Source organism: Cucurbita moschata, unplaced genomic scaffold (assembly GCF_002738365.1).
Source record: "Cucurbita moschata cultivar Rifu unplaced genomic scaffold, Cmos_1.0 Cmo_Scf00006, whole genome shotgun sequence".
In the NCBI taxonomy this organism is placed as follows: Eukaryota; Viridiplantae; Streptophyta; class Magnoliopsida; order Cucurbitales; family Cucurbitaceae; genus Cucurbita; species Cucurbita moschata.
Window position 1 is genome coordinate 3,719,108 of NW_019268522.1, and position 16,488 is coordinate 3,735,595.

Below are 16,488 nucleotides of genomic sequence, written 5' to 3' on the forward strand. Positions count from 1 at the left end.
AGATAAGCTGAGATTCCAAAATAATGATTTGAACTCGAATCAAAAGTAGAAACATAATTTTAAAAGCCGAGGTTTGAACTGGGGACCTCTAGTGTGTGAGACTAGCGTGATAACCAACTACACCACCCAAACAAACTGAGAAACCAAAATAACGATTTGAACTCGAATCAACAGTGAAAACGTTGTTCAGGAAAAAGTAGAAACATAATTTTAAAAATGTCTGAGCCCAAGTTTGAACTAGAGACCTCTAGTGTGTGAGACTAACGTGATAACCGACTACACCACCCAGACAAGCTGAGAAACCAAAATAACGATTTGAACTCGAATCAACAATGAAAACGTTGTTTAGAAACATAATTTTAAAAATGTCTGAGGCCAGGTTCGAACTGGGGACCTCTTTGATCATCAACATCTTTCTATGTAACTTGAGTTTTAAGAAGTCTGCTGGTTAAAAGTACCAAATGATTCTCATCTTCTAGTTCCTCCTCATTCTCCTAGATTTCCTCTTCAACTAGCTCATCATGGTCACTTTCCTCACTATATGTGACAACTTGTCCATTCTTGATGATCATGACTCTCACAACTAAGATGACCAATTCCTTGACATTTCCAACATTTGATGTCTCTATTTCTTTCTCGAATCTCCTTATATTCCTCCGCTTTCTCTTTACCCTTGGAGGTCTCAGCTTTGTTCTTTTTGTCAAGATCATACTTGCCTCCAACTTTGAAATCTATCATTTCAATATTTGCATTCTTTTTCCAAGTGTTGAAAGTAGTAGACTTTGAAATACCATACCTCTTAGAGTTCTACTCCCAAGCTAGTTGCCCTTTAATTTTGACAGCAAGGTGTAACAGTTCTTGCATATCAAAGTACACTTGCCTATCCACTTGATGAGCAAGTTGTCGGTTTAACCCACCAAGAAATCTAGCCATTTCATCTTCCTTATCTTCATCAATACATGTTCTATTCATAAGGGTTTCCATTTCTTTGTAATATTCTTCAACACTTTTGGATCCCTGTTATAAAGTATAGAGTTTTTGCTTGAGTACTCGAGAATAATGCTTAGGAATGTAGCTTTTTCTCATTAATGTCTTCAAATCCTCCCACGTTCTTCATAATTTCTCCTCCACTCTGATTTCAAAGATGTTCACCATATAATGGCGTAATCACAAAATTCAACCACTGGAAGCTTCAACTTTCTTTCTTCACTGAAATTGTTGCAATCGAAGACATGCTCAATTTTGCTCTCATATTGCAAATACTTTTCTAGATCAGATCTCCCATCGAAAGTTGGAATTTTTAGCTTTACTCCCCGACTTCTTTTTCTTTTTCTCTCTCATACTGGTACTCCCTCTCAATTCTTTTTGGTGCTAAAATTTCTCTACCCCTTCTTCCGACTCTTCCTCTCCCTCGACCGACATCTCTCCCTCCCCTAGGACTATGTCCCGCTAAAAAGGTGACATTGTCATCTTCTTCATTTTCAACTTCTTCATTCAAGAGTACTTCCCTCCCATTAAGATTACCTAAGGCTATTTCAATTCGTTCCATCCGGTCAGTCAATGTACTAATAACTTGATTCAAACGAGTAATTGTTTCGACCTGTGCTTCTCTCCACCTAGCTTCATTGATCTCCTCTTCATTTCCTCCATCTTGGTTCATGATTGTACAAACAGCAGTGGAATATGTTTAGGACCTCACACACTCAACTAACTGATTTTACACTTAGGGACACTCGTGTTTATACACACAAAGGTAGGCTGTTTAGGAAAGTGACTAAATTATGATCAAGGTAGGCTAATATATCGGTAAAGCAATTTTGATAGTAGCAAGCTATGCAAGGCAATCAAGATAAGTTAATTATGAAATAACAACAAAATAAAACAAGACGTGAACAAAAAAAAAATAAGGGACACAAAAGATATTTTTGGATATAATTGCACACTGAAAAAAAAATTTCAAAAAGAAAGGACGTGAAGATTTTAAGAACGATCTAACTCTCGTTTTTACAGAATTCAGGAAATTTAGAAGTTATTTTCAAGCATAGATTATGAGAAAAAAATATCAAACATAATGGTTCTAGATTTAGATAGATGAAGAAAAAGATGTGAATCGAAGTTTATTTGATCTTCAAATAAACATGCAAATGATCTAAAAAAAAATGATAAATATTGTTTATAATCACAATCGTAAGAACAAATATGATAAGATTTTTTTTTTCAAGATCTCAACGTGATCTTTAGGAATGAGAACAAAGTGAAAAGTTGATGAAGAATGGCGGAAATGACAACAAGAAAATAAATGGACAAATTTAAAGAAAAGATAAACAAGAGCAAAAATGAAAGATAAAATCAATTCTAGAGTCGGCCACAAAAATGTAAACCTACGCTCTGATACCAAATTGATAAGACAACCCTAATCCTCAGCCCAACGATCCAAGCTTTTGTTGAAGCAAAAACCCTTGAATCAAAGTAATTAACATCTCCTTATACAAAATTTGGATCAACCCAGAGATAAGGCTAGAATTAGATTACCTCTTACGATCGAAGATCTAGAAGCAAGATTTAGAAACCTTGTTCTAAATTGAATCACTCCACAATCGAAGTTGATCAAGGCTTGATTAAATCGCTCGGGTGCAATTCTACCACAAGAATTGCTTGAAACTTAGAAATGGCAAATATGATGCTCGGATTTCTAAGGGAAACGTCTCAATTTGAGATCTGAATTACATTCATCCACAAATCTGAATTTTACATAACATATTGTAGGTATTTATAGTCTCCCGACAAAGACGTTTGTGGACGGGATTCAATCCCGATCCCCTTTAATCTCCACAAATGATGAAGTCAATTTTGACCAATTGACCATTGCAAAATTAAAACAAAAAAAACAATAAAAATTTTCAACAAATGTTGATATGTTTGAGTGATTAAAGAAATAAACTTGAAATCTATTAGGCTTTATCTTCACTTGTGTAGGTTCAAACCTTGTTGTTGACATTTTAATGTTTTCCAACTTCAACCGTGCAACTATTCAATTGTCAATCATATCAACTTCTAATTCTACAAATGATGGTTGAACCGACCCGTTCCAATTTTGTAGATGAAGTTGGATCGTGTAATAGGTCCAGTTGGAAGAGTTGTGACGGTGAAGAGTAAGAGGATAGGTTACCATTTTTTTTAAAAAAATTATTTTTATTTACTTGTTTGTTATTTTTACTATTATTATTATCATTATCATTTATTTATTATTATTATTACCGTGGTTACATGATGCCTCTAAAAGAAACTTTCGTCCTCCAAAGTGCTCTTATCTTGGAATAACTCGGGTTCTCATTTTAAGAGTTCTTTGTTAAGTCTTAAAGCACAACTAAGAAAAATTCTTAAAAAGTATGGACATTTTTTTTGTATGCATAATTCTTTCCTAAGCAACTTGCCACTAAGCATTCATAAAAATCTTGATTTCTTATAGAGTATCTTGAGGGGTAGTTTCGTACTTTTTCTTTTGGTTCACATTTCAAAGTTGTCATACTCCCCTTAAAATCTTGCATACTTACCTTAAATATCATAAATGAGTCTCATATAATTTTCTATAGTATTTTAAGTCTTCTAGGATCTTGAAAATATCTTAAAATCTTTGTAAGAGTCTTTTGGTCATTTATCACCTCAAATCTTGGTTTAATTCTTCAACGTATTCCAATGGACTTGTAACTTCGTGTAATCCATTTACAACATGACATAAGCCTCCTCATCAAATTTCATGTCATTTAGAAATAACTTTGATCATAAGCTAGTGGTACATAATTATAGGGGCATTTTAGTCATTTTACACTTACACTTGGTTTAACCCATTATCATAATCTAATGATCACCAAATTTCATACATAACATAATCATGTCATATTGAGTCTTCTTCTAAAATTTCATCAGCAACATAAATCATTTAGTAGGTTTGTGGCTTGACGCTTCATTGAAATCAATATTCAGGTAGACACTAAGGTTGAAAACTTTAAATACTTTAACTCAATCTTAATTTCAACTTTCTCACTTTCTTAAAAACTTGCTTCCCTAAAAAAAAAACTAGCCAATAAATGTTTTGAAGTCGAATCAAAACTCATATTTAAGTAAAATTATGATTTTAAAAATGTTAGAGCTCAAGTTTGAACTAAGGACCTCTAACGTGTGAGACTAGCTTCATAACCAATTACACCTCCTGGACAAGCAGAGACTTTAAATTAACACTTTGAAGTCGAATCGACACTCATATGTCAGAAGATTCCTTAAAGTAGGAATATTCTAAGAAAAAAGTAAATATTTAATTTTAAAAAATGTCTAAGCTCAGGTTTGAATTGGATACGTCTAATGTGTGAGACTAGCATGATAACCAACTACACCACCCAAACAAGCAAAGGCTCCAAATTAACACTTTGAAGTCGAATCAACACTCGTATATCGAGAGATTTCTTAAGCTACGAATGTAGTCTGAGCTCGGGTTTGAACCAGGGACCTTTAGTGTGTGAGACTAGCGTGATAATCAACTACACCACCCAAACAAACAAAAACTCTAAATTAATGCTTTGAAGTCGAATCAACACTCATATATCGTGTAACGACCCTAAATTTTACCTATTTAATCTAAAGTCATTACTATACCTTGAAATGCGGAATATATATTAAATGGGTCCTATTCATAAATGCGACTTACACTCGCCTTTTATTACCTCGTGAAAGAGAAAATGATTACAAGGGAAAAAGAAAAGAACATTATTGAAATAAAGGACAAGGAATACAACCGAAATGAATGTCTTACACTACCCTATGCTTTATTATGCAAATACAACTCAACCTATACTAACCTATACTAGTGATGCAAACCGAACTCAACCTATACTAACCCATTGGATGTACGCGTCCGTACCCTCGTGATGGGATGGGGGTATCCCCCATATGCATGAACACGCATAATGCATGAGGTCCCCCCTTACTTCTACATTTATCATTAATGATCATAACCCCCCTGTCACGTTCCATGCTTCATGTCATTCTCATTTTTCAATTCACATTTCATACATATTCCTATCGGGGTTATGATTCCAGACAGTTTACCGTGTTTCATGTTATACAATTCATACTGTTTACATTCACATATTCCATACAATCATGCCATAATCATTCAATGACCACATATCGTCACATGCATAACATATCACATCAAACTAAGCAGCATACATAGCATACATTCACGTTCACATGATTTCGTACTTAAGCACATTAAACTAGCATACAATTTAATGACACGTGCAAATCCACGGACACGTGCCAACATACAGCAAATAACGCATAACCTACAACGGGTGAGCCACTTACTTGGTAGGCCTTAGACGAAGTACTCCCTAGAATATAACGTAAGCTCCTAGATCCTCGTGGACATTCTAGCTTCCATTGATGGTTGGTTTCTATTGGTTCATTCGTCACTTTCGTTAGTATTTCACAAACATAATTAATTTCCAACTTGAATTTGTGAAATACGACCTTAAATAATCTATTTTACCTTAAACAGGGCCGAAATGAAGTCTGAGAGGGTCGAAACGGTGACAAACGGGCTGGAAATAGGTTTTTCAAGCCGAATAAGCCGCAGGAGCCGAGAAGCCGCCGCCGAGCTGATTAAGCCGCCGGAGCCACGCTGCAGACGTGCCAAGTTGCACAATCAGAGGGCGACGTGTGTACAGGGGTCTCGGGTCGAGGCAGGGTTATTGGGTCGCTCGTGGGTTTCGGGTCGTTCACGGGTGACAGGCCGACCCAACTGAAGGAAAAATGCAGGTGGGCTGGGTTGGGCATTGGACTAGGCTTGCGGGTTTTGGGCTGAAGTGGCTGGGCCGCGGGAACCGTCGGGTACTGGGCTGACCTAAGGTGATTGGGTTCGGTTCGGGTTGCGGGATTCGGCCCTCGGGTCTGATTTCATCTTCTTCACTCGGCTGCCTACGCGTTTTTCCAACGACTTTTCTCTCTCCTCGTTAACGTCGTTCCGACGTCCTTTTTCCCTCTTTTTTCCTCCGTTCCCGAGTCTCTTCTTCCCCCTAACCCCCTTTTTGGTATAGATTTGGTTTATAAAGGCCTCACACTCTAGGACCTGGAGAAGTTCGGAAATTCGACGTTTCGTCTCCCTTGCCGACGGTGTTCAATGTAAAGGATTCGTCTAAATCTACCCCTGATGTGTGTAAAAGGTTTTGAGATTACGTTTGTGGAGTAAAATGGAGGTTTTGACGTCGATTTCGTATGGTTTGGCCTCGCCGGAGTTTCGTCGGATTTTTTCCTGTTGCTTTTTATTTTTCTCTGTTTTTGTTCTTTGTATTTGACGTCGATTTCGTATGGTTTGGCCTCGCCGGAGTTTCGTCGGGTTTTTTCGTGTTCCATTTTGTTTTTCTCTGTTTTTGTTCTTTGTAGGTCGTTTTGGGGTGGCTGAAGGTCGGGGTCGAATTCTGTGGCATCCCAGCCTTCTGCCGCCCTTTGTGGGTCGTGTGGGAGCGAAAACGACGTCGATTTCGTATGGTTTGGCCTCGCCAGAGTTTCGTCGGGTTTCTTCCTGTTCCTTTTTGTTTTTCTCTGTTTTTGTTCTTTGTAGGTCGTTTTGGGGTGGCTGAAGGTCGGGGTTGAATTCTGTGGCATCCCAGCCTTTTGCTGCCGGTTTGGCCTCGCCAGAGTTTCGTCGGGTTTCTTCCTGTTCCTTTTTGTTTTTCTCTGTTTTTGTTCTTTGTAGGTCATTTTGGGGTGGCTGAAGGTCGGGGTTGAATTCTGTGGCATCCCAGCCTTTTGCTGCCCTTTGTGGGTCGTGTGGGAGCAAAAACTCAGGCATCTTCGGTTCTGCCGACGACCTTTCTTTTTTCTTTTCAGTTTCGTTACATATCGAGAGATTTCTTAAACTAAGAATGTTCTAAGAAAAAAGTAAATATTTAATTTTAAAAATGTTTGAGCTCGAGTTTGAACCAAGGACCTTTAATGTGTGAGACTAATGTGATAACCAACTACACCACACAAACAAGCAAAAACTCCAAATTAATGCTTTTAAGTCGAATCAACACTCATATATCGGGAGATTTCTTAAACTAAGAATGTTCTAAGAAAAAAAGTAAATATTTAATTTAAAAAATGTATGAGCTCAAAGTTTGAACCAGGGACCTCTAGTGTGTGAGACTAGCGTGATAACCAACTACAGCACCCAAACAAGGTAAAAGTTTGAATGAATGCTTTGAACTCGAATCAACACTTATATTTAGAAAACTAAACCTAATCTTATAAATGTCTAAGCCCAGGTTCGAACTGGGGACCTCTAGTGTGTAAGACTAGCGTGATAACCAACTACACCACCCAGACAAGATGAGATTTCAAAATAACGATATGAACTCGAAACAACAGTGAAAATGGTGTTAAGGAAAAAGTAAAAACATAATTTTAATAATGTCTGAGCCCAGGTTCAAAATGATAACCAACTACACCACTCAGACAAGGTGAGATTCCAAAACTACTACACCACCCAGACAAGGTGAGATTCCAAAATAATGATGTGAACTTGTATCAACAGTGAAAATGGTGTTAAGGAAAAAGTAAAAACATAATTTTTAATAATGTCTGAGCCCAGGTTCAAATGGTGAAAATGGTGTTAAGGAAAAAGTAAAAACATAATTTTTAATAATGTCTGAGCCCAGGTTCAAATGGGGACCTCTAGTGTGTGAGACTAGCGTGATAACCAACTACACCACCCAGACAAGCAAAGACTTCAAATTAACGCTTTGAAGTCGAACCAACACTCATATATCGAGAGATTTCTTAAACTATGAATGTTCTAAGAAAAAAGTATGTCTGAGCTTGGGTTTGAACCGAGAACCTCTAGTGTGTGAGACTAGTGTGATAACCAACTAAACCACCCAGACAAACAAAGACTCCAAATTAACGCTTTGAAGTCGAACCAACACTCATATATCTTGAGATTTCTAAGAAAAAAGTAAATATTTAACTTCAAAAATGTCTGAGCTCGGGTTTGAACCGAGGACCTCTAGTGTGTGAGACTAGCATGATAACCAACTACACCACCCAGGGTGAAGGTCTAAATTAAAACTTTAAACTCGAATCAACACTCATATTTAGTTTGAACTGAGGACCGCTAGTGTCTGAAAATTAACATTTGTGTTCTATGAATGCAAATTATTTTTCTTCTTAACTAATATTTAATACAAAAAAAAGTATACCATTTATAATGAAGGTATTCAATTTGATATACATAATCAAAATTTGGATCTTGTATTAAAACTATGTTTTAAATTTGAAAACTACTACATTAGCGCATTTAATGAATACTAATGTGGACCACAAAAAATTCAAATGATGGTAATTGGCACGTAGACATGGTCGATTTGATTAGGGTTTCAAATTTGTTTCTTAAATAATCTTGCTTACAATATATGACGTTCAAGAAATATCTTTGGTTATGGTTGTTTGCACGACAACACAAAATTCACAAATTGAGCCACGTGTCATGGTCATTCTTGTCTAAGACGTGTTGCCTATAGCCGTATGTCGAATGTCCCGATCATGCTTGTCCAAGACGTATTGCTTATGACCGCATGCCCATTCCAAACCCCTTTTACTTGCTTTCATGTTAGATAGACCTTTACTATTCTTGCTGTGTCAATATGTGAGTGTATGACCGATCACCAAAATCATGTATATCACCAGGGTTAAAATACCCATTAATGTACTATAGGGCCGGGGTTGAATGCAACTACCCTAACTTTGATCTCATGGTTTTCAGCGTGATGTCGTCATCCGTACAAGGGTGTCTTACCTTTACTTGAAAAATAAGAGTAACACGTGACTTGAGTATTTTAAGTAAGAAACATCACGGTTGAGGTGGGAAAATGCAATCAAATGCAATACGATGGGATTTATCCTTTCATAAAAACATTATGCATGATCTTAGGCTTCACTTTTAAGTTTGTGCATGGATGTGTAGTATTTATCTACACACGACCCTCACACACACACATGGACCCACTAGGTAGATTCGTATATCTACCCCCTAGACATGGCTCGTCGAGTTAGTGCACGCTCACACTACCGAACACCTGAGAAAAAGGGCTCACATAATATCATGGTGAACATGTATATTATAAAGTATAGAGATGTTTATGCATCATAGAAATTATAATATAGTTCCACAACATGACATAATCGTATCAGAACACAACATATAACATGACATAATACAACATAGTATAATTTATAACTTGACATGGCATAATATCACATAACACATGTAACAATCATGATCAGAACATGCACGATCATATATCACATAAGTTGTCCAACAATAAAATGGTTTGGATTATTTATTAATTTTGTTGTTTTTAATAAAAAAAATGTTAATTTATAAATTATTAAAAATTGTTATAAAATCAAATAAATATAATATAATATATATATATATATATATATATATATATATATAATTTTTAAAAATTAGTTGGATTTAAAATCCTGTCTAATCGGAGAGAATTCACCCAGTTGATACCTGACTCGTTCTCCACGCCATACCTTAGTCTTCTGCACGGCGTCTCCTCCGCCGTTTCGCCAGCTCAGTGTCGCCGCCGCTTCTCTCCTCTTCAATGCCGCCGCCGCCGCCGCCGTGATCTTTTTTTTGTTCGTGCCGCTGCAGTCTTCCTCGATCTTCTACACTCTTGTTGTTATTGGTATTCTTCGAATCTCTATCTATTCGACCAATTTCTACTCTCCTGTTTGATTTTTTTTTTCTTTTTAATTCCTAGCTTGATTGATTGACTGAACAATTTCAACCTTATTTATATCCATTTGTTTAATTACATTAATTTTCTGAATCTGTTTGTTCCAAAATGATAAACAAAAAACGGTGAAAGATACTCGTAAAGAACGTTCGAAAATTCGGGGGTGGTTGGAAAAAGCAGAATCGAGAGACTAAGACGTGGGAAAAGTAAAAGGAGAGTTGCAATAGTGAAAGGAAAGTATAGATATAGAGAGGAAGTCCCGAAGGATGGAGACGGGGGAAGGATCTGAATCAAGTTGAATAGGTTATTAGAACTAATTGTTGCTTCATTCAGATTTCTCTATAACAGGTTAGTGATTTTGAACTTTCTGCAGACGTATGTTCTAGTTGCAAGATTATAGTGGAGAAGATTTCGTTTCAATTTAACAGTTACTTGTGTTTGATTGTTGTTTTACTGGCAGTGTAGCAAGGATAGGAGATGTGATTTGAGTCATTTGATTCGGTTTTTTTATGTTTTTTCTCATTTTTCTTCCATTTATTTGCTTCCAGATTATGGTTTTGGGTACATGGATGTAATTGTAGCCAGTAATTATGCTGGTTGTGTTTCTATTATGTGTCTCGCTGTGAATTCTTTGTGATGTTGAATCAATTTGTTCTTGGATTTCCATAGCTGAATATTTTTTCTTGCAGTTTTGGAACTCAATTGATAAATCTTGAGTTCAGTTTGGTTCTTACGGAATTTACTGGACGTGTGCTGAATTGTATAACTGGTTGGCATGAGGCTTTTCATTCTCAATTCGATTTATAGTGCCTCCAAATCTTATTTGAATCCGTGCTCATTTCAATATTGCAAGTCTTACACAAAGATTTCTGAGTATGTTAACCGAGTTCTTAGACTGAGTGTTGTTCTAAATAAACAATACTACAAAGATGAATCTCACAGCTTGAAGAACGTCTCACGTACTGGTTTCCTAAGAGCACCCTCTGTATGTTGTCTACACACACCAAGTTATGGTACACATCCCGCTGCTACTTTTTCCCCCGCATCACCAGTGAAATATTGGAACACTATCCCTCCTACGTCTCTTGGCTATCTGTCAAACCCTCGATTCTATTCATCAACTTCTAGCAGGAAGGCGGATATTACTGGAGATACTGGTGTTCCACTTGCTTCTTCTGGTGTTGAAGCGGATATCAGTAACCCCCCCGATGTTGGAAGAGACTGGCTTGAAAGAGTCAAGGATGGCTGGCAGAGTGTTGTCGATGCAGCATCTTTTACCGGACAGAAGGCTAGAGAAGTGTCTGATGAATTCTCTCCTCATGTAGATAAGCTCTTAGATTCACATCCATATCTGAAAAATGAAATTGCTCCTGTTGGTATGACCTTAACTGCTACTCTTTTGGCTTGGGTGGTAATGCCTAGGCTTTTGAGGAGATTCCACAAGTATTCAATGCGAAGTCCTGTTGCCATACTTTCTGGAAGCACATCTATTGAGGAAATTCCCTATGAGAAAAGCTTTTGGGGTGCCTTAGAGGATCCTTTGAGATATCTTGTTACCTTCTATGCATTTTCTCAAATGTTAGTGACTCAAACTTCAACATATTTCTCTTTAATTACACAATGGTTTGTTGACTGTGTGCTTGATCTTTGCTTGAAACATTTGTCTAAACTTTGATTTGCAGTGGCAAGATGGTTGCACCAACTGCCATAGCATCAGAGTTTGTATCACAGGCGTGCAGGGGGGCTGTCATCCTTTCTCTTGTATGGTTTATTTATCGCTGGAAAACAAATGTGTTCTCTCGAGCATTGGCCTCCCAAAATTTTTCAGGGCTTGATCGGGAAAAGTTACTTACCCTCGACAAAGTTTCATCTGTTGGCCTATTTGCAATCGGATTAATGGCTTTGGCTGAGGCATCTGGGGTGGCTGTTCAATCTATGTTGACAGTTGGTGGCATTGGAGGTGAGAGCTTGCTGCCAAATGGCTTTGCAGTTTTACTTTCGTTTGACTGATTCCTACTTTGCTGTCATGTGTCCTCCACTTGATTGGTTTATTGGTAGGGCCGAAGGTTTAACATTGTTCATCATTCTTTTTTCAAATTAAAATAAAAAAAGAGAGAAAACTCTTCTCTTGATTATTGAACCTTACCAATGTAGCTCTTTTTGTATTGTTGTGGAGTAGAGTTATGCTCAAGATAACAATCATGTTCTTCGTAATGATATGCTTCGATTTTTAGAGCGGTAATCAGGCTTGCATATTTTTAATAACTCGAAATATGTATAGCATGATTTAAATCTCCGATTTCTTTGCAGGAGTGGCCACTGCTTTTGCTGCGAGGGATATACTTGGAAATGTTTTAAGTGGCTTAACAATGCAGTTTTCACAACCCTTCTCACTTGGAGATACAATTAAGGTGTGTAAATCATACTTTTTTCTCTTTTATCTTTGGGCAAGGAACCAAGTTGTATCTAGCATTGCTGGGGCACATATGATCCACAAAAGTTGGAAGATTTGAAGTGGGACTTCATTTTTTTTTTTTTTTTTCCTTTGACTACTATCATTCTTATTCTCCTAATAAAAACGTCACTGAAGTTGATACGTCAATGATGCTTGGTCTTTTAGATGACATTCATCTTTGTATACTATCAAATCCATGTGTACTTTTCAGTCATTAACCTCTCTTTGCATTTACTGGGAGATGATGGCATTGAACAAATTGCTGGAAACTTATAGATTGTTTCTGCAAATTTGTTCTATTTGTTCTTTCTCATCAACTTCAAAAACGAATGATTTGCAATTCCATTTGCAGGCTGGTGCTATTGAAGGCCAAGTGGTGGAAATGGGCCTCATGACGACATCATTATTAAGTGCTGAAAAATTCCCAATCGTTGTTCCAAATTCTCTCTTTTCTAGCCAGGTGAATCTTCTTTTTTTTCTTTTTTGCTTTTTTGTGCTTGGATTTTTTATTTATTTACTATATCATCATTATCTTCATGGTCGTTTTATTTTTGTTCCTGAACGACGCTTCCCTTATTTAAATTGTTTACTAAAAGTCGAGGCATATTTGACTATTAGTTTCCATAGCCGAACGATGCATATGTTGCCAATAACTTGATTAAGTACATTTGTTGTCATGAAGATGTGTTGCCAATAATATGATTAAATACATTTGTTATCATGGAGATTTAAGTGATATTGGCTTTCTATTTGAAATTAGTGTAGAAGATAGAGTAAATTTGTTGTCCTCTCGATGCCTTTCCTCATGAAGAGCATGTGAATACGTCCAACTTCATTTTTCTGGTAGTCTCGCAAGTAGATTTCTAAATTAAGTTAATTATCCATTTTGATATCTTTATAAATTTTATTAAAAAATATACCATTTTTAGCTCCCGTATGGAGAAAAATCGACCAATATTCAACTTTTCGGACTTGGAGATGGTCAGTAGTCACGACACGAATGGCGATTGTTCTTATCTTTCACTCGGCAAACTTTCCTGTAATGCTAGATCATTTAATCTATGTTTGATTCTTTAATTCATGCAGGGATATGTTTGGCATATGATTTGTTGTGTTTTAATGATTTCGCATGAATCTCTTAGTTGATTATGTAATGAAGGTATTTGTTCATTTGGTCCCACATTTTTCAACCCGTTTCTTGAATTTATGCTGAGGATTGCGATGGATTTCTTGGATTAAGATGGTGATTTTGATCAATTTTACTGCGTGGTTAAATGGGATTATAATATTTACAGGTAATTATAAATAAGTCGCGGGCGCAATGGCGTGCAATCACAAAGAAAATTCCTTTCCAAGTTGCTGATCTTAGTACGGTTTCTAAGATATCAGATGATATTAAGAGTATGCTTAGGTCTCACCCTAAGGTATTCTTGGGCAAGGAGGCTCCTTATTGCTTCCTCTCTCAAATTGAAAGTTCGTATGCAGAGCTGACAATTGGTTGCAACCTTAAAAGGATGGTGAGTCAGTCTAATATTTTGAGTGTCATATGCTAGGAATCAATACTCCTCTCTACGATGGTATGATATTGTCCATTTTGAGCAAGCTCTCGTGGCTTTTCTTTGGGCTTCCCCAAAATCCCTCGTACCAATGGATATGTATTCCTTACTTATAAATCCATGATCATTCTTTTAATTAACCAACGTGGGACTCCCTCCCAACAATCCTCAACAATCCTCCTCTCGAACAAAGTACACCATAGAGCCTCCTGTAAGGCCTATGGAGCCCTTGCACAACCTCCCCTTAATTGAGGCTCAACTCCTTTCTCTGGAGTCCTCAAACAAAGTATACCTTTTGTTCGACACTTGAGTCACTTTGACTACACTCTCGTGGGTCTCAACTTCTTTGTTCGACATTTGAGGATTCTTTTGACATGGCGAAGTTAAGGGCATGGCTCTGATACCATGTTAGAAATCGTAGATCTCCACAATGGTATGATGATAATGTCCACTTTGAGCATAAGCTCTCATGGCTTTGCATACCAATGGTGATGTATTCCTTACTTATAAACCCATGATCTTTCCTTTAATTAGCTAACGTGGGTCTCCCTCCCAACAATCCTCAACATCATATCCTCCTCGAACTCCTCGACTTGTTGTCCCTTCAAACGTTAGAGTTTCATACTTCAAAATTGTATTTATGTAGGGTAAAGAAGAACTTTTCTCAACAGAGCAAGATATTCTCCTCCAGTCAGTACAGATCATGAAGGAAAATGGTGCAACCTTGGGTAACTGACGAACAAGATGCCAAACGTACTTTCAGGTAAGTCTCGTACTAATGGAGATTGATCTTAAGCTATTCCCATGCCACGATGTGACTGGACAGCCATAAATTTTCAAGGATGTTTTTTTCGAGGGATATTATTGAAATGAGTACACAATTTAAGGGTGTTTCTACAATTTTCTCGAAATTATTTTGCCTTACTATTATATATATATATATGTATATGTATGTATATATATATCTATATATCTATATCTATATATCTTTTTTCTTCATTGATTTTTATTATACAGTGATAAGTTTAATATAAATGTTTTTTCACACTTCGCATTTTAATTTAGTACCTTTCATTTCGCAAGATAAGATGAATATGCTTCAATTTTTAGACTCTACTTCGCAACCTTAATTAACTTTTTTTTTCTTAATACCATATCCCAGATCTTAGAGTTACAATGAATTTTTAGATTTTTTTTTATTGAACTAGGGATATGATATCTTAATACCATATCCCAAACCTTATTTAACTTTTTTTTTATTATTATTATTATTTTTTTTTTATTATTGAGCTATAAGCAAATTGCCAAAACTAGTGCAATAAACGATATATATTTTTTTTTATTGGACTCTATCCCTTTTTTTATTGAATTTACTTAGGGACTGCTAAATTTTGGCTTTCATAAGTATTTTAAGAAATGTTCTTCCCGGTAAAGTTGAAAAATGCAAACACACGCGATATGATAGAACCTATCCTTTTGAAAACATTGTGGCATGGTTTAGGAAACTTTTCAGTCGAAACAGGATTAGATGTGTAGTATTTCCCTATACCCAACTCAAGCACGCACACATGGGCCCGCTAAGTAAGCTCACATACCCCTTGGGCTTGCCTCATCAAGCTACCACTGGCTAATGAGATGTCGGACACCACGGAGGTAAAGGACTCGCATAATATCATAGTAAACAAAAATGTCGTAAAATATGCGTTTGTACTAATCATAACAGAAAAGTATCTCTATGCATATGATATAGAAATATATGAGATTTATATAGTTTAAAATCATGATATAATATATGATGCAAGATAACGTGGATTCAAAACTTTCTTTTTTTTTTCTTTTTTATTTTATTTTTAAATTCACGATACTAATTCATGAACTTTCAAATTTGTATTAAATAATCCATTAAAATTTAAACTTTGTCTCACATGTCTTTAAATTATTATTATTTTTAAATCTTAATAAATCCATAAAATTAAAATTATATTTAATCATTTTTTCTTCAATTTTAACATATACTTTAAAATTAAAATTTTAAAAACTTATATATTAAATATAAAATTAAAAAATCAATAAATAAAAATAAATAAAATTTCAATATTCTATTCTTGTCATGGTCGGATAACATCCTAGATTCCTATTTTAGTTTAATCCCCAAGCAAAACGGTGTCGTTTGTCAGACATAACGGTCGCGGTGTTTGCCTTCACAGCCCGCAATTTGATCCGCTGCACGTGACTTGGTGGGCCCCACATGTTTTTCTTCTCTCCGCTCCCATTGTTTTTCTCGTGGGCCCCTCCACAACTGACAGAGTCAACGATTTAACCGCCGATCTTTGTTTAATTACCAATTCTACCCCTTCCGACTCCTATTTTTGGCAAAAGATCCTAGAAAGTAGAAACTCAACGGCGAATGGGCATTTTAGTATTATTCTCATCAAATAATCATTGAATTCGTGAATTTTAATGATTTCTCCCAATCATTAAAATTCTCGAATTCAATGATTGGTAGATAAAATAATTCGAGAATTTCATTTACCAATTTTACCCCTTTCGTTTTTATTTTTTTAATTTTATTCCAAAGGCATTTGATGTAGTTTAGGATTATATATTTAGAATGATTTGACATAATCGATCTTGTTTGTATAATGATTTGAATCTCGAACAAGTGTTCTTGCCTTAATATTCGATG

At 36.1% G+C, this 16,488-nt stretch overlaps 1 protein-coding gene and 7 non-coding genes across 8 annotated transcripts; 1 reads left to right on the plus strand and 7 right to left on the minus strand.

Moving 5' to 3' along the window:
• Positions 1-57: 57 nt before the first annotated feature.
• TRNAV-CAC lies at positions 58-131 on the minus strand. Its single transcript has one exon. It is a non-coding gene; the product is annotated as a tRNA-Val (tRNA).
• An 86-nt stretch (positions 132-217) lies between these two features.
• On the minus strand, positions 218-291 carry TRNAV-CAC. Its single transcript has one exon. It is a non-coding gene; the product is annotated as a tRNA-Val (tRNA).
• Positions 292-6,960: 6,669 nt separating this feature from the next.
• Positions 6,961-7,034, minus strand: TRNAV-CAC. The gene has a single exon. It is a non-coding gene; the product is annotated as a tRNA-Val (tRNA).
• A 260-nt stretch (positions 7,035-7,294) lies between these two features.
• On the minus strand, positions 7,295-7,368 carry TRNAV-UAC. The gene has a single exon. It is a non-coding gene; the product is annotated as a tRNA-Val (tRNA).
• Positions 7,369-7,687: 319 nt separating this feature from the next.
• On the minus strand, positions 7,688-7,760 carry TRNAV-CAC. The gene has a single exon. It is a non-coding gene; the product is annotated as a tRNA-Val (tRNA).
• Positions 7,761-7,851: 91 nt separating this feature from the next.
• TRNAV-CAC lies at positions 7,852-7,925 on the minus strand. Its single transcript has one exon. It is a non-coding gene; the product is annotated as a tRNA-Val (tRNA).
• Positions 7,926-8,017: 92 nt separating this feature from the next.
• TRNAV-CAC lies at positions 8,018-8,091 on the minus strand. The gene has a single exon. It is a non-coding gene; the product is annotated as a tRNA-Val (tRNA).
• A 1,434-nt stretch (positions 8,092-9,525) lies between these two features.
• LOC111444110 (mechanosensitive ion channel protein 1, mitochondrial-like) lies at positions 9,526-14,734 on the plus strand. Its single transcript, XM_023082077.1, has 7 exons — positions 9,526-9,740; positions 10,481-11,369; positions 11,474-11,751; positions 12,102-12,202; positions 12,599-12,706; positions 13,542-13,763; positions 14,449-14,734. Exons 2-7 carry the CDS (start codon positions 10,567-10,569, stop codon positions 14,536-14,538), a joined length of 1,602 nt encoding a protein of 533 aa, XP_022937845.1. The 5' UTR covers positions 9,526-9,740; positions 10,481-10,566; the 3' UTR covers positions 14,539-14,734.
• Positions 14,735-16,488: the final 1,754 nt, after the last annotated feature.

Bases quoted from the DNA above. Each gene is read 5' to 3' on its own strand.
- LOC111444110 (XM_023082077.1), top strand. From the start codon at position 10,567: ATGAGGCTTTTCATTCTCAATTCGATTTATAGTGCCTCCAAATCTTAT. The intron at 11,370-11,473 runs GTTAGTGACTCA...TTTGATTTGCAG, and splicing joins TTCTATGCATTTTCTCAAAT to TGGCAAGATGGTTGCACCAA. The intron at 12,707-13,541 runs GTGAATCTTCTT...TAATATTTACAG, and splicing joins ATTCTCTCTTTTCTAGCCAG to GTAATTATAAATAAGTCGCG.